The 22280-nt window shown below is 50.5% G+C and overlaps 7 protein-coding genes across 8 annotated transcripts; 3 read left to right on the forward strand and 4 right to left on the reverse strand.

The window, feature by feature from the left end:
- Nucleotides 1–57: 57 nt before the first annotated feature.
- Nucleotides 58–5733, reverse strand: LOC131206686 (protein germ cell-less). The gene is made up of 4 exons (XM_058199349.1): nt 5512–5733; nt 2496–2814; nt 2055–2427; nt 58–1987 (listed from the first exon to the last, which is right to left on the reverse strand). Exons 2-4 carry the CDS (start codon nt 2630–2632, stop codon nt 857–859), a joined length of 1641 nt encoding a protein of 546 aa, XP_058055332.1. The 5' UTR covers nt 2633–2814; nt 5512–5733; the 3' UTR covers nt 58–856.
- A 518-nt stretch (nt 5734–6251) lies between these two features.
- Nucleotides 6252–7558, reverse strand: LOC131206601 (large ribosomal subunit protein eL27). Its single transcript, XM_058199217.1, has 3 exons — nt 7490–7558; nt 6935–7159; nt 6252–6858 (listed from the first exon to the last, which is right to left on the reverse strand). Exons 2-3 carry the CDS (start codon nt 7151–7153, stop codon nt 6667–6669), a joined length of 411 nt encoding a protein of 136 aa, XP_058055200.1. The 5' UTR covers nt 7154–7159; nt 7490–7558; the 3' UTR covers nt 6252–6666.
- Nucleotides 7559–7897: 339 nt separating this feature from the next.
- Nucleotides 7898–8782, forward strand: LOC131216667 (transmembrane protein 126A). Its single transcript, XM_058211219.1, has 2 exons — nt 7898–8326; nt 8417–8782. The coding sequence occupies exons 1-2, from the start codon at nt 7907–7909 to the stop codon at nt 8657–8659; spliced, it is 663 nt and encodes a 220-aa protein (XP_058067202.1). The 5' UTR covers nt 7898–7906; the 3' UTR covers nt 8660–8782.
- Nucleotides 8783–8938: 156 nt separating this feature from the next.
- Nucleotides 8939–17113, reverse strand: LOC131215156 (probable histone-lysine N-methyltransferase CG1716). Its single transcript, XM_058209542.1, has 5 exons — nt 16502–17113; nt 10427–16433; nt 10142–10365; nt 9342–10064; nt 8939–9246 (listed from the first exon to the last, which is right to left on the reverse strand). The coding sequence occupies exons 1-5, from the start codon at nt 17111–17113 to the stop codon at nt 9067–9069; spliced, it is 7746 nt and encodes a 2581-aa protein (XP_058065525.1). The 3' UTR covers nt 8939–9066.
- A 308-nt stretch (nt 17114–17421) lies between these two features.
- On the forward strand, nt 17422–20103 carry LOC131206222 (mitoguardin). The gene is made up of 3 exons (XM_058198686.1): nt 17422–18011; nt 18091–18966; nt 19032–20103. Exons 1-3 carry the CDS (start codon nt 17964–17966, stop codon nt 19647–19649), a joined length of 1542 nt encoding a protein of 513 aa, XP_058054669.1. The 5' UTR covers nt 17422–17963; the 3' UTR covers nt 19650–20103.
- LOC131206223 (dynactin subunit 2) lies at nt 19945–21561 on the reverse strand. The gene is made up of 4 exons (XM_058198688.1): nt 21478–21561; nt 20588–21415; nt 20424–20526; nt 19945–20361 (listed from the first exon to the last, which is right to left on the reverse strand). The coding sequence occupies exons 1-4, from the start codon at nt 21511–21513 to the stop codon at nt 20174–20176; spliced, it is 1155 nt and encodes a 384-aa protein (XP_058054671.1). The 5' UTR covers nt 21514–21561; the 3' UTR covers nt 19945–20173.
- A 110-nt stretch (nt 21562–21671) lies between these two features.
- On the forward strand, nt 21672–22227 carry LOC131205233 (protein anon-73B1). 2 transcript variants are annotated; one of them, XM_058197248.1, is made up of 2 exons: nt 21672–21918; nt 21982–22227. In XM_058197248.1, the coding sequence occupies exons 1-2, from the start codon at nt 21745–21747 to the stop codon at nt 22084–22086; spliced, it is 279 nt and encodes a 92-aa protein (XP_058053231.1). In that variant the 5' UTR covers nt 21672–21744; the 3' UTR covers nt 22087–22227. The 2 variants fall into 2 exon arrangements, with proteins under 2 accessions (XP_058053231.1, XP_058053232.1); XM_058197249.1 differs by having other exon boundaries at nt 21672–21909.
- The last annotated feature ends 53 nt before the right edge of the window (nt 22228–22280 follow it).

The following is a 22280-nucleotide window of genomic DNA, read 5'->3' on the forward strand; positions in this document are numbered from 1 at the left end:
CAGCCTTTAAGTGTTTGCCAGTTTACAAGTTCGCAGGCTAGTTCAGCCCAAAAACACGTGCAGATTGTTTATTATTTGCGGATCCACATCTTCAGGTCGGGGATCTGCCCTTTTTAAATAACGCGTCTAATGGTAGAAAATTCTCCGTTACGGTAGTGTCCTTACCTGGACATGGGCTTACGACTAGTGTTTAACGCTAGAGACGATTATTTGGAACCAGTGCTGATAACGGAGACTTCTTATCGCTCCGTGACCTGCACTGGTAATGTTTATCGACAATAAGCTCGCCTTGGAAAATGGTTACATTAGCGATTGACTGGAACGCTTTGTTACGATTTCTTGTATCAAATTTAAATTGCGCACCGCTGCTCTCTCGACCAGTAAAGACCCCTTAATAAATAAAGACCAAAAATTCATAATGGCGTGATGGGCTCCGGTAGCTTATCGCTAGCGGTAAATATTTCTCAGGCTGGTTGAAAATTATGACTCCGGCTCATAAAAACAACTAAATTCATCTCACGCCTGTTCCCTGGGATAGCCTAAATCTTGTAAATATACAATTGTATCGATCGATGTAAATGGAAAGACAGATACAGCATCGGAAATGTTCCTGTTTTGCCCTTGAAACACGGATGGCACCCTAATTTGTTTATATTAAATTCCTTGTCGCCTTCCGTCTTCTCTCTCGCTCTCTCTCTCTCTCTCTCTTTCTTTCTGTTTAGGGCCATTTTGGGCAGAATCACTCCAAAATTCACCGTTCCGTTCTAGGTACAGTTACGCGACCGACACAGTATCCGAGTTCGCCCAAGGTTCAGTTCCTACCAACTCGTCTGCACCTCCATTCGAGCACCTCTAATCAGGAATCGTTCACGAGCGCCATTCGTTCCAGCGATGCACTGCCACTGGGGCCTGCGTTTCCGAGAGACAGTAGAGCCGGGCTCCGTTGCTCGGTTGGTGGGGCCACGTGTTGGGCCGTGGCACTGGAAGAACTGGCCACTGCTTGTGCAGGAGGTGGTAGTGGCACCGCTTGTTGTGGTTCTGTTGGTTTCGGCACCTCGTCCGGTGTTGCCACGGCAGGACTGTTGTCGCGCTTGGCCGGCGGCGAGTCCAGCAACATGTTGACCGAAACGAGCAGCGGAAACGTAAGCTCGCGGTCAAACACGGCCAGCAACGTTTCTTCGTTCTTCTCGAGCGAGACGGACTGAATCGGGGTGATCTGTTGGTGCTTGATTTGACCCAATTCGTTGAGCGCGGCCAACGAGACGCGTATCAGGAACTGTCGCTTCACCTGCAGGCTTAGCAGTCGCTCGTGTTCCGTCCGATGGTGGCGTTTGATGCGTAGGGTGCGTGTATCGGACAGCAATAGTAGATCGAGCCCATAGTGAAAGCCGGTCCAGCGCCACCGTTGGCTAATGTTCTCGGGAATCACCCGTCCACACCGGATACAGGTCTCGAGGAACGTGCGCTCGTCACACTTGACTTCCTTATCGAGCGACTGATCGATCGCTAGCACACTACACCACTGCCGGAGCAGTGGTTTGTGGAGCCAGTCCGGCGGAATGATGTTGTCCTCGTGGATAAACCGCACGTCCACGTGATGGTTAAGGAGGTTGCGTAGCCGTAGAGCGCGAAAAACGCGCACGAAAGGCGCCCCTTCCGGAGTGTGCAGAAACGGGACGGGATTCGTCCGCTCGGAAAAATATCGCTCTCGGGCAGGATCCGGCAACCCATCGGAGGCGGGTTCGCTGGGGAACAGCTTCAAAAGCATCCAGTACCGAAGGAGCGCGTACAGCGAGAATTCGGTCTGCACCACGTACAGGTCAGCACTTGCCACCAGCTGCTCCATCAGTTCCACGCTGACCGAGCGCAGTCTTTGCGCTTTCTGCTGAAAATTGCTCAGAAGGTTCACCAGCAGCCAACCGAAGGTGTATTGCTTGACCATCTTCACGCCGTACTCGCAGGCTGCGTTGTAATACAGGACAGCAGTCTGTGCGCAAGAAAGATAATTGATTAATTAAATGGAAGAAGGAATGATCGTACAGAGGGACGCGTACCTCAGTATTCGTCGTTTCAACCATCACCTCGGCACAACGATCGATCAGACCATCGAGCTGGAACAAAGTAGCCGTAGCCAGTGTCGAAACGATATCCTTCGGTTCTAGCACGACCTCATCCATGTACAGGGAGCCAAACACCGAAAAGAGCGAATCGATCGTAATCTTAGGATCGATGATTTCAATATGCACGTACTCCTCGTCCGCCTCTCGCCACGACCCATTGAACATGCTGGCAAAGTACGGACTTTGGCTAAGGTACACCTTGTGCAAGTGCCACATTTTGCCCAGTGCGTGCACCGTTATGTCCGAGTTGCGCTCTTCCTTGAACAGGGCCTGATAGATATACTTGGCCGTAGAGGTTAGTTTTTTCCTGCAAACAGTGACAACAACTCTTATCAGTAAATACAAACCCACTAGGGACATGGAGAATAGGTTTACCTTTTGGGGGACGTCAGTGATTGGTCCAACAGATCGCTACCGTCGCCACTTTCACCATCATCTTTGTCGCTGCGTTTGCGCTTCAGACCACGTACCGATTGTGAAACATGGCTCAGTTTGTCTAGCAGATTTCCCATCGCGATGCTGGCGCCACCACCGCCGTCGTCGGCACCGCGGAGTTATTGCTCTGCAAGATTCGATTTGCTCAGTCAATGCTTGCTGAGATTCCGGCGTCTGCTGGTTCGCTTGAAGAAAGTTGAATGGTTTTCGCAGACTCTGCTTCCAAAGTGCTAATTGTGGCACCTCTAGGATTGCGTTACTGTGGGAATAGAAATGGGAAGGTTTTGTTATTTTTACGGAACGGAAGATGCTGAAGCTTCTATAAACGCTCAGAAGATCTATTAGCACAAAGGAAGCATCATGGAGCGAGTTTACTACTAGCGTGATGTGTGGAAACGCCGTGCCCCGAAGTACACTTCCATTCGAGGCGTCGTTTGTCTTACGAAACCTTCTGGTGGCAGAGTCAAGCAAACAAACAAAAACGAAATCATGGAGTTCGTCTCAAGAAACCAAAACGGACAGACTCAAAGATGGAGAGATGTGATGCGTTCAGTGACTGGAATATGCTAAAAATAATCCAAACATTCTATCATGGACTGTATTCAGCGACTACATCTTTGGGACATCGGATAGAAGATGGGGCCCAACATTAGGTTATACCAAACAGGGAATGTTTATACCAAAGGAAAGAAGGGTTACTCCAAAAGGAACCGAGACAAGCGAAAAGCAGAAATATACGGTGAAGAATTTCAGAAATTTGCATACGCCAACCGTTTCACTCTGCCCGTCTCTGAATGTATAGAAAATGGGTGATTTCGTTGGCAAATACACGCTTTTTTGGAAGAAACCTGAAAAAGGATACGAAGAGCAACGATGCATGCTAATCATGTGCTGCAATTTCTTCGTTCCTGGTTGGACTTTAATGCCAATTTCGAACCATGCGATCACGCGTTAAGAATAGAATTGGACATAATGTTGACCCACCCCCAATGGCTTCAAATGATGTCATTATCTGTTGAGTAAGGCAAGGAAAATGTAGAAATTATCCAGTGTCACCACAAACGCGACGAACAAACAATTCATTCAACTACTGCGTTGCCTTTCTGGCCTCGGGCTCGGATATGATGTCACCTGGCAAGCTAGCGTTTTTGTCCGAGCCGGCAACTTTCTTAGTACCAATGACGGACCCGTACCACCAACGACCGGAAAGTAAACAAAATTCCAAACCTCCGGTGCGCTCCGATGGCATAGACTGGGAACAAAACAAATAAACGGAGTATTAATGACACCGAGAGCATGCTGCAGCATAAGCAGCATAGGGGTAGAGCACCGTGAAAGGAAGAAGTTGTGAAGAAGCCACTAAGGCACTTCAACACCAACACACACGTTTCACGTGCGACCTCGACCTAACTAGCTGACGCTATTTCCGACGCTGCTCTTTCGATTTCGACCAACATTGGAAGGGGTCTTATGCCTGGTTGGCCAGCAAGCTTGATTCGTGCACTACCCTGAAAGGGGGTCCAACACCGAAACGAAAGTAAATATTACAAACACAGTTCCATCGCGATCGTGTCGCGGCTCCGTTCAAAGGGAACCGTTTTGGATTTTCGTGATGTTGCTCCGAGAACGGTGGGACTGGAATAGCTCGCGATCAGCTGTAGTAGTGTGGTGCCATAACCGAAAACCGGACTCACGCACTCAGTGGAAAATAGGCTAACTGTTGTGCAATCGGCGGTTTGTGAATTCACAACACAAAACGGCGTCGCATTCGAAGCCGCGAGCCGATCTACGCGATCGCCGCCAGCAGCAGCCATTACAATGATGTCATCGTATTGCAGTCCCCTCGAGTTGCCGGATAAAGCAAAAGCGGCCGTGTAGGTGTACGCCGGAGCGTGATCTGCGATGATATTTACACGCCAAATAGCGAGGCATGACGGCATCGGACCGCGCCAGCCTGTCGGAGTTGGAGAACTCTAGCGGGAATAAACATGGGCAGGAAAATTGATGCTCATGAACAGGAATAGCGAGAGTTTAGCATTCCGATGTAAATAAAATATTAAAGAATTTTAGAAAACAAAATGTCCCAGTAGCCGCCAATCATTCCACAGTTTGCACTTCACATAGCAACTTCGTCGTTGCACTGGTGCCTTCGATCGATCAGAAATGGGTGAGTCAAGGCTGTGGAGCGCATTTAGGTCCAAATGTGCACAGGACGTCCGCGTATGGTAGAAAGATTAAAATAGACGGGCGTTCGATTCCAGCCTTGGTCGCAGATGTACCTTAAACATAGCGTCCACGGCACTCGAGGGGAAGAGCGGAAGCACAGCGGCAGCTACTTAGAGCATGCATGCAGTATTCTTATGGAAACATGACTATCCCAAGATCGTTCACACTTCCTAATGCACTGCAGGCTCGAGGGATTAAAGAGGGAAGATTCTTGCTCGAACTGGTTTGCAAAGATCGTATTAAATGAGATCCACACATGTGAGTTGGCAATCTTCCTTATCTGTCCGAGAGTCTTATGTCACAGCCAGGAACTACAACAACAATGATCATACGATAGTGCACAGGTCTTTTAAACGCTGCACAAACTCCAGATTGCAATCGCCATCACCGGGTTGAATACTTTCAGGGCGTTCCGCATCGTTTCCCATATAAAATACATATTAATGAGGTATTTTTCGATGCATTAGCACCCGCTTCGCGATTGTAAAAAGTATTCTTATTCTATTTATACACTTCCGTAGAATCTTTAAGGTGTTGCTAGGTAGGAAACGCTGCACTGCAAAGGTCACTGTCCTCTATACGAGGAAAACGATCCGGACCCAACGAAACAAATAGCTCCGCAGCGTCGATTTCCAGGATTTTCTATGCAATAATCCGAAAAAGAAGCACTCAACACACAACAACAAAGCAAACCGTGCAAGAGTAATTGTGACATTCTCTTTTTGTTTACCTTCTTCCGCAGCTGGTAAGCAATCGTCGGAAATTACGTCGTAACCACGCTTGCCGTTAAAAAAATTACGGCCATAGTACGCAACGCCTGGTCACCTAATCCTACGCACAAATGGATTATCGTGCACCACTGTTTATGTGGTCCCGTTCTTGTCTCAAAAACCATTCACGGCGACTGTTGATTCACGACGCACGCTTCAAAACACTGTCGTTCCGGAACAAGCTCCTGCGAGGGAATGAATGGAAAAGACTCTGACAGCTGGCGCAGAGGCGTCGCACCGTACCGCAAGCCGCAAGGGTTACTGCTACAAAACTCGACGCTCGTGCTGCGACAACATCGGGCAAGTGTAAAACATTACAGAAATGTACGACAAACAGCGATTGTGGGTGCAGTTAAAGGAGGCTCAACGAAAATAACCCACTAATCCTTCGTGTTAATATTGATTTCATCCAAAGTATAACAGATGTAAACAGACTAGAAGATGTCGTGCTACAAATGGACGGCTGAATGTAGCACCTGGGTCCGTTTACAGCGTCGAGTTTGAGGAGCTTATTAAACCTCATTACCACCGTGCGTGATTTGTGAACCCATTTTTAATCTGCTTATTTTGTTTAGCACGAAGCAGCAACATTTGGAGAGGGAGATACAAGAGTTCCAACATGGTTGGAATTGCCTAGGGCAGGCGTAAGTTTTCTCATATTTTCCACTTGACTATAAAGATGCGTATACACCGGGCATGATTCGTTTTCCAATAGATAACACGAGTTTATTGTGAACTCACTCGTGTTAACCGTCAAAGAACGGTTGATGTAGGCTGTTCTTCCGCTGCTGGCCGCTGATTACTGCTTGTCGCTGGTGTGGGTTTCTCCGCGCGAAAGTAACACAAGACGTTGTCCCCGAGGTACAACAAACAAGCACGCCACGATTACACACAACAGAAAAATTTTCTTCCATTTCCATAGTTCGTAGCTTCCCGCGACGCACGGGGTACGACGTCTTGCGGAGCGGTCGCGCAATCTTCCTCCTTTTTCACCAACATGGACACAGTAGTCACCAACGCCGCAAAACCGGCCATCACACCGAACGAAAACCTCGTCTCCTTAGTTGATAACCGCCGCCGCGACTCGCATCATTAGGTTGTAGAAGGGGTGTTGCTTAGAAACGGAGCTTCTGGAAGAACCACTTGTTCTTGCCGGTCTTGTGTCTTTCCTCGAACTTGACACGAATCTGGTAGCGGACCTTCTTTCGCTTGACCGGGTCCTTCAGATCTCCAGCGGAATATTTGCTGTCAATGCTCACATCTGGAACGCTGTAACGCGTTGGCATCAGATGGTTGTAGTTGAGCATCTGTCGGAGGGAAAGAAAGTACGCATTTCATTAGACGATCGGACCGAACAACTTTTCTGCGTTACCCACGGCCTACCTTGATGAACGGCTTTATCTTGCAGCGCTTGTGCAGACGCTCCTTGGTCATTCGCCGCGATACTCGACGCGGATAGCGATCGATGCCGGCAACCAGCGCTTGGCCGAACTGCTTGTCCGCGGTGCCGTCGTCGAACGTTTTCATGATGATGGCTTTGCGACCGGCGTACCGTCCACCGAGGACGAGTACCACCTTACCCGACTTCATAATCTTACCCATATTGGCCTGCAAGAAGGAGTACAACCAAGCAAGAAACGATTAACCGTTGTTCACAATATCACACACTGGCCGCCTTGCAAGTGAAATAAATCGAATGCACAGCCAGGAAGCACGCTCCCGCAGGGCATTTCAGAATGTGACAGCGCAACAAACAGCTCAAACGAGCCACCGGGACACACAGCGGGTGCACTTTCTAGGCATTTGCGACAGCAAAGTGAGCTTTTCCCAGGCATCTTCCATCGTCCCGCAGCAGGCGCACCTTCTGTTGCCATTTGTGGTCGATTTTCAGTCCATTTTTCTTCACTTTGCGGCCAAATTTACGGCGAAATTACTTACGTAGTGAAATGTGTTCACCGTCGCTGTCAATGGCCAACCGGAAAAAGAATTAGTAAGGGACAGCGAACATTGACGTTTCAACGCCGCAAGCCTGGTTGCCAGCCTGTTCGAAAACGTCAGGCCTCACCACCGTATAACAGTTGGCGGTGTGGTCGCTTGGTGAATTTTAAATTTGGTCGTTTTACCAATGCTCGCATAAAACTGATTGTAGTTGCGAAAATTAATGCTGGTGTCCAAGCAAAAGCGGAAAAATCAAACTACAGAATTAATTTAGTAAAACAAAAGAAAGTTCCACTTTGGTGCCGATACAAAATATTCTCTCCGCTGAACTGATTACTTGACAGTCATTTGACATGAATGTTGATTTGTTTTGGTTTTTTACATAATGTTGTATTGAGCATCCGGTGATTAGGAGCCATGGCCCTGGTACATAAAACGGCAAGCGAAGTTCCGCAGGATGCTGTGCGGCTGAGTGAAGAAGAAGCGCTCCAATATTTTCTCAAGCTCGTAAAAGGATGGGAGCAAAAGGGAGACGTATGGCCACTACGCTACACAGCCAGCATCCTGGGAGTATGCAGCGCTGTCTCCGGATTCTACTTTAACAACCACTACCGGCTGGCTCTCCGGCTCGGTAACTACGGTCGATTGTCGAGCTATTTACCGGCCGTTGCGATTCCAGCGATCATGGCCACCGCTTTCCACACTACCTTCGTGCAGCCCGAAGTAATCCTACGCAGGCAGCCGTGTCCTGTTTGCACACAAACGCGAGCAGCCTTCATTCAGGGAGGCTTTTCGGTTGCCTATCCACTATTGCTTGCACCGTTGTCTTCGTTCATGGTGAGCTACGGGTGCTTACAGTATCGTGCTAAACTTGAGGCTCATACCATTCATCCATCGAATTCGTTTTCCTTGCCACTGTATTTTCAGTTCGCCACAAGGCATTTCACGTACCGCCTGCCGTCGATTACGGAACAACCGATAGCGGTGTTGAAACTTTTTCGTCGGCTTACGGCGCCTATTACGATGCCGATCACTTTGTTGCTTGCTTTCAACCTGGCGGTTTCGGTGGCCCTGACCGGTAAAGAGTTCCAAGCGGTACACAGAGTGAACATGCGGATGCTCCAGATCGAACGTGAGCTTGAAAATGATGGCCTACTGCCGGCACATTGATACGCGGCTAGCTTCGACCCATAGGCTTGGAAGTGGGCCTACTTTAAACAAAGTTATTTTCGTAGAAATTGTATCCGTTCACGGTTATTTATTATTAAAAGACACAAATTCTTGATTTGTTTTCTCTAAGACTTTCGCATTTATTATACACACTCTCTATCTTTACATCGAAAATTCTTTTTCTGTGTTAAAAGGTAAAAGTTACTCTTTTGTTGCACATTACCTATCGATGCGTATTTTTATAGTTCAGTTATACGCAAAACAGCAGTCGCAGTTAGCTAACAAAAACGGACTCGAAAAAAAGGAATAAACACTGTAGTCCAATGTGGGAAACACATTCAGAGCCTCTTGTTGCCGCTGACCACACCGGGCAACGGTGGCTCCGGAGGCTTTCCCCCGGCTTCCTCTCAGAGAGCCACGTTGGAATAGTCCGGCTCATTTTCGCCCTTTACGTACACTGGCCCGTGTTTGGCCATATACTTTTTGATAAACTCGCGCGCCTTCGTCTTCACCGAATCCGTCACTTCCAGCTCGTGTACCGTATTGTCGCAGTGCTTCAGCTCCTTCAGCATAACGAAGTGGGTTAACTGTGCGAGGTGGGAAAAAATTGGGTAAAAACGGTGAGCATTCTTCCTTCGAACTCTTCGCAGATAATTGAACTCCTTCTTTAGTGCATTCTTACCTTTCTTGCGAGATGTTTAAAGTCTTCGGTGTTGCTAATACGACCCACCTGGCAGCTCTCCTTCCGGTACGCGCTCAGGTGCTGCACGATAACGCCCGCAATCTCGACCCGGAACTTTTCCTTGATCTTTCGAGCCTCCTCACTGTTGATATCTCCTTTGCTGGATTTTTTACGCTTCGGCAGCTTTGCGGACAAAGCGGCTGTCGAAGAGGAAGAAGAGGCAATGGCCATGGAAGCATCACCCTGCGAGCCAACAGTAGCTGTCGTAACCGCCGGCACAGCAGGCTCGTTTGCCGCATCTTCAGTCTGCTTTCGCTTCTTGCCCAACCGCTGTTGCACCTTCTTCCACTCCTCGTACGGCGATATTTTTTTCTTTTTCGTCAATATGTCCAACTCGTCGACGATGCACTTGTCTTCGACGATCTTGTGCGACACGACAAGATCATCGTCGATCAGTGAATTATCACCACCACCGACACCACCAACGCCACCGACACCGCCATTGCCACCGCCGGGTGCCCCATCCGAGCCGCCGGTGACGATGGTCGAAAGGGACGGCTTATCGAGTGGGCCACCGAATGGGCCGTCCGCCAACGTTTTGTCGAACATACTGCGGGCTCGCAGCCGTTTTGCTTCCTCCTTGCGTTTGCGCAACTTTTCCTTCGTCTCCTTGTAGCGCTTCATCTCCATCTGACCGTACTGTTTGTCCTCTTCGGTGCGGGGCTATGGAAAAGGAAAGAAACGGAACACAAACCACATTAAGGCACGCTCTGGTGTCCATTGTGGTTCGCCATGCTTACGCTAATGATCCGGGCTTGAACCAACTTTAGGCTGTGCTTTCGTTTCCGTCTCAGCAGCAATTGTTGAGCAGCCGCTTCGTCGATGGTAGCCGCCGTGGTTGCTGATGATTCGCCAAAGATCTCCTCCAATGTCAGCATCTGGGGTGACCCATCACCAGATTCTTGTTTCGGAGCCGTCTTCGACATATCGTCGTTCATGTCGTCCGGTTTCGCCAAGACATCATCTGCAGATTACACCAAACATGTTAACTAACATTCGCGCAACCATTGTCACGTGTAGCTTACCCAGGTTGAAGCTGGATTGTTGCTTGCGTTTTTTCTTCAGGAGCTGCTCCAGCTGCTGTGTCAGCTCCTCCTCACTCGAATCACACGTATCGGTCGTACTCGAATCGGAACTCATCGAAATGTCTTCGTCGGCAAACGCACCAACCGCTTTGCCCGCCTTCTTCGGTGGTTCCCACTGCGGAATGCGATCCTTGACGTGGTAGTAATATAACCGGCCGCGATCGTCTATCGCAAAGCGCCAGTACGCCGGCAACTTCAGTGTTGCCGGAAGCTCGTAATCTTCCGGGTTTGTCGACAGCGGTGGTGGTTGAATTTTAAAGTACGCGTGACTCGGTGGCGTCGGAAGCAACCGATCATCCTCAGAAAAGTACTCGCCGGTGGCCGGATTCATTCGCACCGGAATGTCCATCGGAGCGGTCAGATGCGGATTGAGACCGAATCGGAAGCAGGCGTTTTCGTGCATCATCCACATTTCCTTCTTGCGCCGTTCCGCCTCCTCGTGCGCTACCTTCATCTCGAACAGCTGGCGGCGCTCCTGTTTCGACAGATTGTCTTGCTTCACCGGTGGATACAGCGTGCTACCGTGGGGCGGCACAAACGGTGGCCTCTTCAGTTTGCTGGCACCGTACGGCACTTCGCTGCGATCGTCGAGCGAACGGCGTCGCTTCGGTTCCCTTGACCGGTCCCAACTGCGCCCACCATCCCGATGCCGATGCTGATGCTTGTCGTCGTGCTCGGTTTCCAGTAGCCCCAGCGAATGGTACCGCATGTCCGCTTCCCGTTCGTGTTCCTTCATTTGCTCGATACGCTCCTTCTTCGGAATTCGGAACACCTCCTTCAGGTTGGTCCAGCTGATCAGAAGCTTGCAGGACAGTATACGAATCTGTGTCAGAAGCCGCTGCTCCTCAGGAGCGTTCTCATCCTCCGGTTCCGGGATTTGAATGTCCGACAGTAGACCACTGGTGGTAGAGAGATCCGCCTTTGCTCTCGTGGCCGCTGCAGCAGCGGCAGCAGCTGCCTTCTCCTTATTCTCAACTTCCTTGTCGCAGGTACTGATAATTTCCTTCAGCTTGCCCAGATCGGCCAGCTTCAACAGTTCCGGCATATTTTTCAGCACGTCCACACTGCCCAGAACCTCCTTCGTTCGCGATTGTTGCTGCCCGTCTGCACGTTGGCTCGCGTTGCTACTATCGCTCCCGGCACCGTTGCTGTCACTCGGGGAACTCGTCCTTGATATTTCTTTTTCCCCCTTTTCGACCGCGTCCTGCCCGAGGTTCGATGATTCTGCTGCTAAGGCTACCGGTGGTGCCGGTGGTGGTGGTGCCACGCTAGGAGCCGCGTGCTTCCCCTTCTCCGGACGGGACCACTTTTCGATCGTGTGCAAAATTTTGCTGTCCTTCAGCATGGTTTTGTTCGGAATCGGTAAGCGATCGAGCGTGTCCAGAATCTGGATGCGGAACTTGAGGTCCTCGATAGCTTCCGCCGGTTCGCAGATCCAACCGTACAACAACCGGAGCCCGTGATAGTCGAGGAAGAGCCGACGGCAGGCCAGTTCACCACTCTGCAGTAACGTCAGTAGGCGGCTTCGTGATTTTATGTCCTTCGCACGCACCATCAATCTGGACAGCTTCAGCGTGTGGGCCTGATTCTTCAGTCCTGTCTTCAGCAGCATGTTGATTTCCTCCTCCAGGTCAGCGTCTTCGTGCAGCTCAATGTGGCGTTTTTGCCGTGCCGCTGCGCGACGCCTACGAGTTTTCTTTCGCTTTACCAAAACCACCGTGGTCGCGGAGACAGTGGCCTGTTCTATGGAAGCTTTCTCCTCCTCCGGAGAGACTACGCGATCATCGGCGATCGCCTTCGACGTTCCTATTGATGGTTCCTGGCCAACGGGTATCTCACGATCCTTTTGACCAGTTTCCTTGTCATCCTCGCTATCCTCTTCCTCCTCACCATCCTCTTCGTCGTCTTCTTCGTCCTCCTCATCAAAGTCGGAATCGCCTTCACCGCTCGGTTTGGCCCCGATCCAACCGCGACAGTTCTCCGCCTCACAGTAACATTTCTGCGCCTTCCGCCCATACCGCTGGAACTGATAGTCGAACGTGATCTCCTCGCCCGGCAGGATGAACTTGGTGCTGAAAAACCCGATCCGCAGCTCACCGTTCACGGTCCACTTCTGGGTCTCCGCGTTCGGATCGCACGAGTGGTTAATGAATCGCGAAATGTTGCCTTTCGTCGTTGCATCGATAATGCCATCGCTTCGGAGCGCCATGAAGTAGTAGTGTTTGTTCTTTTCGCGCGAGTAAGCCTCTGCTCGCCCATCGAACTGCGCCCCGTTCACCACCTCACCAACGTACTCCATAATAAACTCTCCCGGCACGATCGGTGCACTGGCCTGAATGCCGAAACCTTTCTTCTCCGTCCGGAACACCTGACAGTGCGCATAGTCCTGCCGTTGGAACCGTCGATTCGTACACCGATCTCCGACGACACAGCGGGATCCGCACTCGATCATCAGCAACCGATTTAGACAATCTTCCCCACAACCGTGCTCGCCCCGCTCGAACTCTTCGTGCGTCAGGAAGCAATCGCACGTCATCTTCTTCGCCTCGCGGCTGACGATCCGATCGCAGTGGTAGATATTTTCACGGATCGTCTCAAACCGGCTCAGTTTTTCTTCCATGTCGCGCAGATACTCCTCCGACAGTTCAATGTTGACGCTTTCGCCCTCGTTCGTTGGTACGGCCCAATTGGCGCCGCTGGCGGACACCGCCCCGGCTCCTGTTTGATGGGCCGCTGTACCACTTGCTGCCCCTGCTTGCTCTCCATACGACAGAGCCTCTTGGGAAGTTCCCGCAATGGTCACATTGAAGTTTCCGGTGATCGCATCTCTTAGCACCTTCGAATCGATGCCTACGGAGACGTTGGTCTTCTTCAGCAATCGATCTTTGTCCCGCACCAGCCCATGCCCACTGGTGCGCTGCTTCTGTGAGCTGATCGTTTTGATGCGTGTCGAGCGACGAATCACACCATCATCGGTGTAACTTTCGATCAAACGGACCAAGTCGACACGCTGCGAGTGGGGATCCTGTCCACTCCCTGTTCCGATTTTGTCCTGAACCCCCGAGACGATCACCGGCTCCGCTTCATCACCTGATGAGAGGTCACAAGGTGTGCTGAAGTCGCTCCGAAGCCCAGAGTCATCCTCCGAAGGAAGACCGCTGAGTGTGCCTTCGCCATCCGAGAGTTCCAACCCGTAGTCCGAGCTGCGCTCCGAATGAATCGTTTCGGTCTCGCTAAACGTTCCATCATCCTCATTCGGCTTCGGAAGTATGGTTTTTATATCTTCCAATTCCGGTTTTATTGCTGGTTCCTGCCACGCTGGTTCCGGTACAGCAACCTCTATCGTTACGACATCCGGTTGTTCGACCTTCACCTGTTCTGCCGGGGGTGAAATAGGACCATCACCTTGATCCATGGGCAGTAACACTGAAACATCCATTGGCTGGCAGTCATCCTCTATTTTGTACATTTTCAGTGAGGCTTTTGTTACAATTTTTGGTGCATCCGGTGATGGTTTGTGTACATCCGGGGTGGGTTGTTCCTCTGGAGTAATATGCACGACACTCTCTGCCATCGTTTCCGGGGCGGGTGTCACGGTCGGTTTCTTCTCGTGCCATTCTACCGAAACACTCGGAGCCACTTCCATAGACCGCACAGGTTCAACGCGATGCACAGGCGAGGCTGGTTCCCTGGAAGGATTTACATCTTCAGGTTTTTCCGATTCTCTTTTATCTTTCGATTTAGGCTTTTTCACCACCGCTAACCCATCGCGCTGATGTTCGCCCTTTGGCAAGTCTCCGGAAGTGCTCTTTTTTGTTTTCGAACTCTCCCAGCTACGTCGTTTGTCCTCCTCCTCCTTGGAACGGCGCGACTTGTGTCCGTAACCTCCAAGCGACTCGGACAGCCGGATCGACCCCGAATCGGGCTTGGAACTGCCGTGCTTGCTACTTTTGCCGTGCTTGTGATGACTGTCCTTCCGGTGGTGCGAAGAAGACGTTGAAGAGGACGTCGAATCTTCCTGTTCTTTCGTCTCGCGGCGGCGCGATTCGTCGGTAGTTTTGCGCGGAATAGGTTTCATCTCCAGGGCTTGCAGTTCTGTATCGAAGGACTTTTTCGGTTTATCCTGGCGGACCGGTAACATCACCGATCGCCTGCGATTTTCAATGTTCGTTGATACTACAGCAGCGGGGCTTTTTTCTACTCCGCCCTCGGATGACTTCTTTTCTTTTTCCTGTTTCTTTTTAGTGCGGTCCTGTTCGGCACCGATCTCTGAAGATCGGTCGGTGCTTAGTTTCCGTAGATCGCCCGTTTGCGATGCGCTCTCTCGATGTTCACTGTGCAGTCTGTGCTTTTCGGTGTAACGATCCTTCGCTTCCGTGCGTTTGCGGACACCATCATCGTCGTGACGCTTCTTTTCCTTCTTGCGATCATCCCGTGAAGATCTTTCAGATCTATGTTTGTCCTTAGATGCAGAACGATCATCTTTCGATGATCGTTCCTTGTGAGATTTTTTTGTAGGAATGTCGACAGATTTGTCTAGCTGATACTGTCGATCCTTTTTAATTATTTCGATTTTGGGTAAAGTTTCTTCTGTTTTAGATGAAACCGATTTGGTTGGTGTTTTAATAAATTCCTTCTGGTCACTTACGACTTCATGTACTTCGTCTGGTGGGGATTGCAGCTCTGGTTTTTCCGGTGGGTTGCAAGAATGCTCAATGAGTTCTTCAGTAGCAACGACAGCAGCACTCTGAGGGATCTCTACGACAGGAGACGTATCTTTGCGGCCTTTCTGTTCATCCACATTGCCGGTGGTGACCGTTTCACCCGTCATAGGAGTAGGCTCCGTTGATTGTTCGTCCTTCTGTTGGTTTGCCACCGAAGGTTCGTGAATAACCGGAATTGACGATAATTCAGCGGATGAATTCTCTTTACATTTGCCGGTCAGTATTTCCACCATTTTTTGCACATCATCCGGTACCTCCACAATCTCTTCCTTCTCAATCTCTACAACCTTCGTCTCATCGTCCACAACTACTTCTTCGACCACTGAATCCGTGTGCGGAAGGATTTCCACCATTTCACAGGAAACCTCCAGTTCAGTCCGAGACTCTTCTTTCTCGCCCGCACTCACTTTGCTCCGTCGCTTGCGCACGTCGCTGTCAGGCTGGGCCAAGAGAGCTCTGGCTCCTCCACGGGAACCACGGCCTCCTCGCGAGCCCCGACCACCACGACTTCCCCGTCCTCCTCGTCCACCGCGACTGCCACGACCTCCTCTACCTCTCCATTTCGTTGTGCCCACGCCAGCGAATGTCTCCGCGACCGGGGAATCCGTTATTATCTCATCGGCTTGCAGAACTATGATGTCGACGTCTTCCGCACCATCACTTCCAACGCAGTCCGGTCCTGAACTCGGCAGGTTCCGTCGTGCCTTTGATCGTTCCTCCGGAAACGACGAGTCCTCCTGTGTGACGTTCGAGACATTTGTTGTTTTGTATGATCTACGAATGAACGTGGAACCGGCAGGACGTTCGGGAACAGTGATTGTGGCCCCAGTTGTACCACCACCACGTGATTTTCGACCCCGCCCGGAGCTGGTGGGTTTCGAGGTAGCTATAGAAGAAGATTCATACGCTTCCAGCTGACTACAGATTGGACTAGCGGGGGTGCAGGACAGACTGTCGTCATCCCCAAACATGGTACCGTCGAACCTGAGCGTAATCAAAGAGTTGTCGCGTTCCTCCGGACAGGGAAGTTGTATCGTTTCATCGCTCGGATCAACTCCCGCTATGTCCAAGATGGTGCTAATTGTAGACCGTTTTTTTCTGCCCCTTGTCGATCCTATGGGTACGTTCCAGCAGGGTGTAATCTGTTTGCTAGTGCTGGCCATCTGTCCCACACTCAACGCCATTCCTTTGGGTGATCTGTTGCTCGCGTACGTACGCATGGGCTAGGGGAAAGAAAGTCAATTATAGCATTGGTGTCTGGTCACTTAGAAACTACGAACGCTAATATTACCTGAGACATTGGCAGCGGAGCATCGACTACATAGTCACGAAATTTGTTTGTAACCTTTACTTGCCGTTTCGATTTTCTGGTTGCTCCACCATCACCCTCTAGCGGCAGAACGGTTTCTTCGTCGGCCCCTTCCATCGTGAGCATCATCTCATTCGCTACAGCCGCGGAACGCTCTGCTTCATCCGAATAGGAGGACACTTCTGCGGTGTTCCTGTCCTCCTCTGCTTCAATGAAGACCCCCTCTCCGCATTCTAACGACTCTTCGTCCAATATTTCGATAATCTCGACCTCCTCTTCTCGGTCTTCAACAGCTCCGGATGTATCCGGGTCGATCGTGCGGACCTCTTCCAGCACCTCGACACCGGCTGCCGGCGTTTCCACCACGGTAACCCTGCCTCTCCCTCTTCCCCGACCACGACCTCGGCCCACACCTCTTCCACGCCCGCGGCCACGGCCCCGACCGACCAACACTTCTTGCACCGGTGTTACGGAGGTCGATCTTACACCACCATCGCTGCTTCGACTTAAACTGTCCGACGACTCCTCCAGCAGCATTTCGGCCAATTTGTTCGCCGCGCCAACTAGCGTTCCGCCACGCTTGGTGCGTCCCATATTGAGTTTCACTGTCCGCTGCGAGTTTGTCACTTTAACCCCTTTCCCGCGAGTAATTCGCCCTGATTCCGGTCATTCACTGCGTCGCAACGAAACGTTCGATGGCGGAGATTTCGTAAAACTTTTCACCGCACAAGATAGAAAGATGGCTTTTCTTTTCTTCGGTGCAAACAAAACAATCTCGATTTGACAGCACTGACGCATGACTATGTCGACTATGTCGACTATGTCGATGATGATGACGAAATGTCAGATGGTCAATAATAAACATACAATCGAGCTTCTGAGTAAAACGAAGATCATACAAAACAAGCGTTCGGGACGTAAACACAGGCGGACAAAAAGTGGGCCAATCCGCCCGCTTACCGACAGACAAGTGACGTAAACGACAGACTGCCGCCTCGGTGGCCTCCTTTGGTGGCCACAGCTCTGTCCGTGCCCCCAAAACCACTTGGACGCACTCTTCTGGAAAGAGTGGCTAAAAGTGAATTCTCACGTGAGAACACATCGAATGTCCTGCCGGTTGTGTTGACGATCCCCGCGGACCCTCAAACCCATTGGTAGTAATGGCGTAATGTGAAGGAGAAAGCTGTAGGAGAAAGTGCTCGCGCTCGTTTTTGTGTACATTTCGCTGTACGTTGTTTCGTTTTTATGTGTGATGTCGTTTTGTTTCTATGAGTTTTAGTAATTGGCAATAGTCCTCGGAGGCGATTTCCAAAAACCCATTGAATCACCTTACGACCATGTGGACAAACGAAGAGTAACCAGTAGAGAAATCGTGAACTTTCGTGGACCGTAATCGATCAAATACTCGAGTGAGGACCAGTACAGGAACCTCAAAAGCATCAAGATGAGCGTTTCGAAGTTTTTTACATTGAACGCCCTCACCTCGCAAAAGGTTTGACTGACTCTAATGACCTCTAATGTGTACCAAGCTGCAGCTCCACTAATCAACCGAACTTTCCCGTTTTCCGCAGATGATCATTCTTTCCGTATCGGCTGGAGTGGCATTGCTGGGGGCACTAGCAGCATATCTCGGTCGTCGGAGAACTCCACTGCCACCACAGCGCCGGATACGCAAACCATGCAGTCGGCGACCGAGAAACAGTGTGCGAAGTCCGAACGACATTGTATCGGTGGCAGGTTCTAAGGTATCAGCACGGTCCTACAGTCCAAGCGGATCCGTGCATGCCATTTCCGATCGTATGTCCCTTGCCTCCGGGTCTATCGTGGCCGCCGGAACAGCATCCGGCGCTGCACCAGGTTCGATAGTGCTTCTCGGTAACGCGTCTCCCCTGACACCGCAGCAGCTCGGAGTAATGGGCATGGAGGCGCTCGAGAACGTAATAAGCTATTGGGAGGATGCTTTGACCGAACGAGATGAAACGGGACTACCGGGACGGTTGAACGGCGATCAGGAAGAGTTTTGCCGGGAACTACATAGTTTGCTCGATGCGGCCTACACCTTGCAGGAGCAGGGCGAACTGCTGTTTCTCGACGAACGGTCCGTGCTCTACCGGGACGAGGACCGGAAGAAGGCCATCATGAGCAATGGAATGGGCCTGGGAATGTTGAGCAATGGGCACCGATCGAGCTCGGATCCTAACTTTGATTCGGCGGAAAGTTTCGCTTCTGCCCTCGATCAGGTGGCCGACTTGCGCGAGTTTGAAGATTACGCGGAAACATTCTCCGACATCGAGCGCTATCCGCTTTATTCGAGTGCACTCGAAATTATCGACGAAAGACAGATTCCGTGTCGCACTCTACGAACCGACATGGTCGGTTGTGCATCGGACACCGAGTACCTGGCGAAGCTTCACTGCATTCGCTTAGCTTTCCAGCTTCTTTTTAAGGTACGCACTGCCGAGGATCCTGCCCCAAAATGGAAATTTATCACACTTGCTTTTTTACAAAACAGGATACCAAAAACAGCCGCTGGGTAGCGGATACGGGGCGACAAATCTTGACCGATCTGCTTAGTTTGGGAGACAAGGATCCGAAAGATTTCCTCGTGGCGTACGAAGCGATGCTTGAGTTTCTGCAGAACGCCAACAACTGGGTGGACATCGAGCTGGAGCTGGAGTCGCGTAACGTAAAAGCAATGACGTTCTACGATGTGGTTTTGGACTTCATCATCCTGGACGCTTTCCGCGATCTCGACTCACCGCCCAACAGTGTACTGGCGGTGATCAACAATCGGTTCCTGTCGAACAGCTTCAAAGAGTCGGCCCTTACGACGGCCGTATGGTCAGTGCTGAAAGCCAAGAAGCGTCTGCTCAAGTTCCCGAATGGCTTTATGTCGCACTTTTACTGCATCACCGAGCAACTGTCCCCGCTGATGGTGTGGGGTTTCTTCGGGCCAAACGAAACCCTCAAGGTGGTGTGTAAGTACTTCAAGGAGGAAACGATCGGCTTCCTCTGCGATATCTACAACTTCCAGAAGTGCCGCTTCACCACGGTCGAGGAGCTGGCCGAGGATATACTGGACTGTATGCATAAGCGCGCCAACAACATTGCCGTTAAGTTCAATCAATAATCCTCAGTAATCATGTTTTCCGGTGGTGGTCACACGAAACCGTTGTCAAAAGGTGGCTCCGGCCTTTTAGTTCCAATTTATGTTAACGGTTGTTGCGTTTGGAAAAGTAATTAGCAGGACCGGTAAGTGCTCAATCAGGCGCCATCAAAAATGAAAACACCAAGTGTAATGGTATAACCCTACTGGTCCCAAAGTGCGTGGTAGCCCGAAAGACGTCGAGGTAGTGACATAGCTTTAATAAAATGGGAGAAAACTCTTTCTATCCTGGAGCGGATATTGTCAAATGGAGTTTAAATGGTGTAATCATTAGCTGACGAATCAAAAGTAAACACGATCAAAGCGGTAGGTTACGGGTAGCAATTTAATCCGAATATCTTATGGTTACTCATTGCGATTAGAAATTAAGAATTTTCTTTTGAATAAATATAACTTCTCCCGAGGATGAACTACACTATAAGCGGCATGCATCGGGGACCCAAAGCTTAAGCGGCCACTGTCTGACCCAGTGAGTGTGGAAAGCATTTCTATTTGATTGTTGCCTGAAGTTTGCTCATACGATCCTCCAGTTTCTTCACCTCCTTGTTAACATTCTCCAGATTCTGCGCGAACGCTTCCTGGACACCCGTGAGCAACGTTTTATTAACGGCCACACCGTTGAGGATGGATACTTGGGTCGTTTCGAGTTCGGCGAACAACTTGCTGAAGTTGGTTGCTGAAAGGGGTATATTTTGTGATATTATCAATCGTGGACAAGAGAGAAACGCCGACACTTACCGTATTTGTGCAACGATTCCAGGGTTTGCATGCGGTGCAGCATATCGGGAAGAATCTGAACGATCGGTTCTGCCCCTTTCGCAATTTCGTACAGTTCCAGAATCTGTCAATCGATAGCGAACGGTCAAGCTAAACCATTTTTTTTGTGGCAGCGATCTCCTTACCTTCTGTTCCCGATTAGGATCCTGTCCGGCGGCGTTCGATTTCTCCTGAATGGTGTTCATCTGCTGGAGTAAGTTGTTTAATCTCGTCTCGATCGTGTCCAACTGTGAAGGCTGCAACAGCGCAGCCTTGGCGGAGATGTTCTGTACCGCTTCGATGAGATTTCCGGTGCCGGTTGTTCCAGCCAGCCGGCTGATACGTTCCGGTTTGGCACCGACCGCCACCTCTAGTTGGTGCAGCCGATGCTCAAGTTGGGCCACGCGAGCCGAGTATTTCAGTTCGGTGGCAACCACCTTCGGATCGGTACTGGTCACCGTTCCCGTCTTTTTGTATTCCTCGATTTGTGCAATCAACTTGTTGGCCTCGGCTTCACTTCCTCCGGATACTGCTTCCGACCCAATGACCTGCTCCAGTTTCAAGCTGTCGAGCACTTTCTTCGCGGTGCTTACGACCCCAAACACCGTTTCGTACGAAGCCTTCTCTTCCGCCGTACGCCGAGTGTCCGACCGCGATGCTTCGATTTCCTCCATCAGCTCGTTCATCTCGCACTTTAGCCGGTGGCACCGTTGCAGCGGTGTTTCATGCTCCCCTTCGCCAGCCAGCTCGTAATCGAGGCTTCGCGCATCGTATCCGAGCCGATTCTTGCGACCGATACCGTCCGAAAAGTCCACATCGCCCGTAAGGTACTTTCCCTTGAACTTGCCAATGGAATCCTTCGTCGAAAGGTGCAACCGTTCGATGGCATCGTTTAGCGGTTCCTCCTCATCGTAATCCGAAGTTTCCGCCTCGTTTACGTCCGCCGTTTCGTACACATCCGGCTGATCGTGGGCCTACGCAAGCAACGGGATTACATTTGTTAGCTAAAGTAAGTTTGCCACGTAGGAGCACTTACGATGTACGGCAGGTATTGGAATTTGGGATCGGCCATTCTGCACGACGCTGGGAATGTAGAAAGATTACGAATACGAAAATGACCTCACGCTCGTTCACGATCAAAGCAAAACTTGCTGTCTGCTGTCAAAAACCTGCTGTCAAAAAGCTGTCAGAAAATTGTAGGGCACGCATTTTCGATCAATATTTCTTAAATCCCAGCAGTCTGAGACGCAATCTAAACAAAACAACTTCGATTTGGAACCTATCTCCTCAGTGATAGTGCAATATGAGTGCAACTTTAGTGAACATTGCCGAAGAAGATTTCTTCGGGACGGTTATTCGGTACGGCCTGTACGTTGGGGCCATTTTTCAGATGGTTTGTCTTGCCGCATGCATTGTGCTGCCAGATTCCACCAGCTTTACCGGGGATTCTGGCAACTGGTCCCCCAAGGTGAGGGCGGTACGAAGGCTAGCCTTTTGGGAGAGTACACCCTAAAAAGTAAACCTTATTTCGTCGGAACAGAACAACGATAGTGAGGATTCCAGTTCGGAACACTCGTCGCCACAGAACACTCCGAGAAGACCGTACCACCGAAGCCGCAAGCAGGACAAAAAGAAGCGTCGATAGATAAATGGGCTCCTGGACAGGCTTATCTGTACTTAGACGATCGACATTCCGAAATTCTATAAAGACGTTCGATGTAGAAGTATTTAGAATTAACCATCAAGCAATCCCATTCCTTATTGATCTCAATTGAGTACTTGGGAAAGCGGTTGTTGAGAACGCGAGGAGTAGATTACGGCTCAAACCAGAAGGAGCAG

Source organism: Anopheles bellator, chromosome 1 (genome assembly GCF_943735745.2).
Source record: "Anopheles bellator chromosome 1, idAnoBellAS_SP24_06.2, whole genome shotgun sequence".
NCBI lineage: Eukaryota > Metazoa > Arthropoda > Insecta > Diptera > Culicidae > Anopheles > Anopheles bellator.

Excerpts from the sequence above, each read along its gene's own strand:
- LOC131215156 (XM_058209542.1), bottom strand. The coding sequence starts at position 17,113 with ATGGGACGCACCAAGCGTGGCGGAACGCTAGTTGGCGCGGCGAACAAA. Across the intron at positions 16,434-16,501 it reads CTCCGCTGCCAATGTCTCAG|CCCATGCGTACGTACGCGAG; the intron begins GTAATATTAGCG and ends TCTTTCCCCTAG. Across the intron at positions 10,366-10,426 it reads ACAATCCAGCTTCAACCTGG|ATGATGTCTTGGCGAAACCG; the intron begins GTAAGCTACACG and ends TGTAATCTGCAG.
- LOC131206222 (XM_058198686.1), top strand. The coding sequence starts at position 17,964 with ATGAGCGTTTCGAAGTTTTTTACATTGAACGCCCTCACCTCGCAAAAG. Across the intron at positions 18,012-18,090 it reads ACGCCCTCACCTCGCAAAAG|ATGATCATTCTTTCCGTATC; the intron begins GTTTGACTGACT and ends CGTTTTCCGCAG. Across the intron at positions 18,967-19,031 it reads CTTTCCAGCTTCTTTTTAAG|GATACCAAAAACAGCCGCTG; the intron begins GTACGCACTGCC and ends TTTACAAAACAG.
- LOC131206601 (XM_058199217.1), bottom strand. The coding sequence starts at position 7,153 with ATGGGTAAGATTATGAAGTCGGGTAAGGTGGTACTCGTCCTCGGTGGA. Across the intron at positions 6,859-6,934 it reads AGATAAAGCCGTTCATCAAG|ATGCTCAACTACAACCATCT; the intron begins GTAGGCCGTGGG and ends TCCCTCCGACAG.
- LOC131206223 (XM_058198688.1), bottom strand. The coding sequence starts at position 21,513 with ATGGCCGATCCCAAATTCCAATACCTGCCGTACATC. Across the intron at positions 20,527-20,587 it reads ATCCTAATCGGGAACAGAAG|ATTCTGGAACTGTACGAAAT; the intron begins GTAAGGAGATCG and ends ATCGATTGACAG. Across the intron at positions 20,362-20,423 it reads GGAATCGTTGCACAAATACG|CAACCAACTTCAGCAAGTTG; the intron begins GTAAGTGTCGGC and ends TACCCCTTTCAG.
- LOC131205233 (XM_058197248.1), top strand. The coding sequence starts at position 21,745 with ATGAGTGCAACTTTAGTGAACATTGCCGAAGAAGATTTCTTCGGGACG. Across the intron at positions 21,919-21,981 it reads GGTCCCCCAAGGTGAGGGCG|AACAACGATAGTGAGGATTC; the intron begins GTACGAAGGCTA and ends TCGTCGGAACAG.
- LOC131216667 (XM_058211219.1), top strand. The coding sequence starts at position 7,907 with ATGGCCCTGGTACATAAAACGGCAAGCGAAGTTCCGCAGGATGCTGTG. Across the intron at positions 8,327-8,416 it reads CACCGTTGTCTTCGTTCATG|TTCGCCACAAGGCATTTCAC; the intron begins GTGAGCTACGGG and ends CTGTATTTTCAG.
- LOC131206686 (XM_058199349.1), bottom strand. The coding sequence starts at position 2,632 with ATGGGAAATCTGCTAGACAAACTGAGCCATGTTTCACAATCGGTACGT. Across the intron at positions 2,428-2,495 it reads TCACTGACGTCCCCCAAAAG|GAAAAAACTAACCTCTACGG; the intron begins GTAAACCTATTC and ends CACTGTTTGCAG. Across the intron at positions 1,988-2,054 it reads TTGAAACGACGAATACTGAG|ACTGCTGTCCTGTATTACAA; the intron begins GTACGCGTCCCT and ends TCTTGCGCACAG.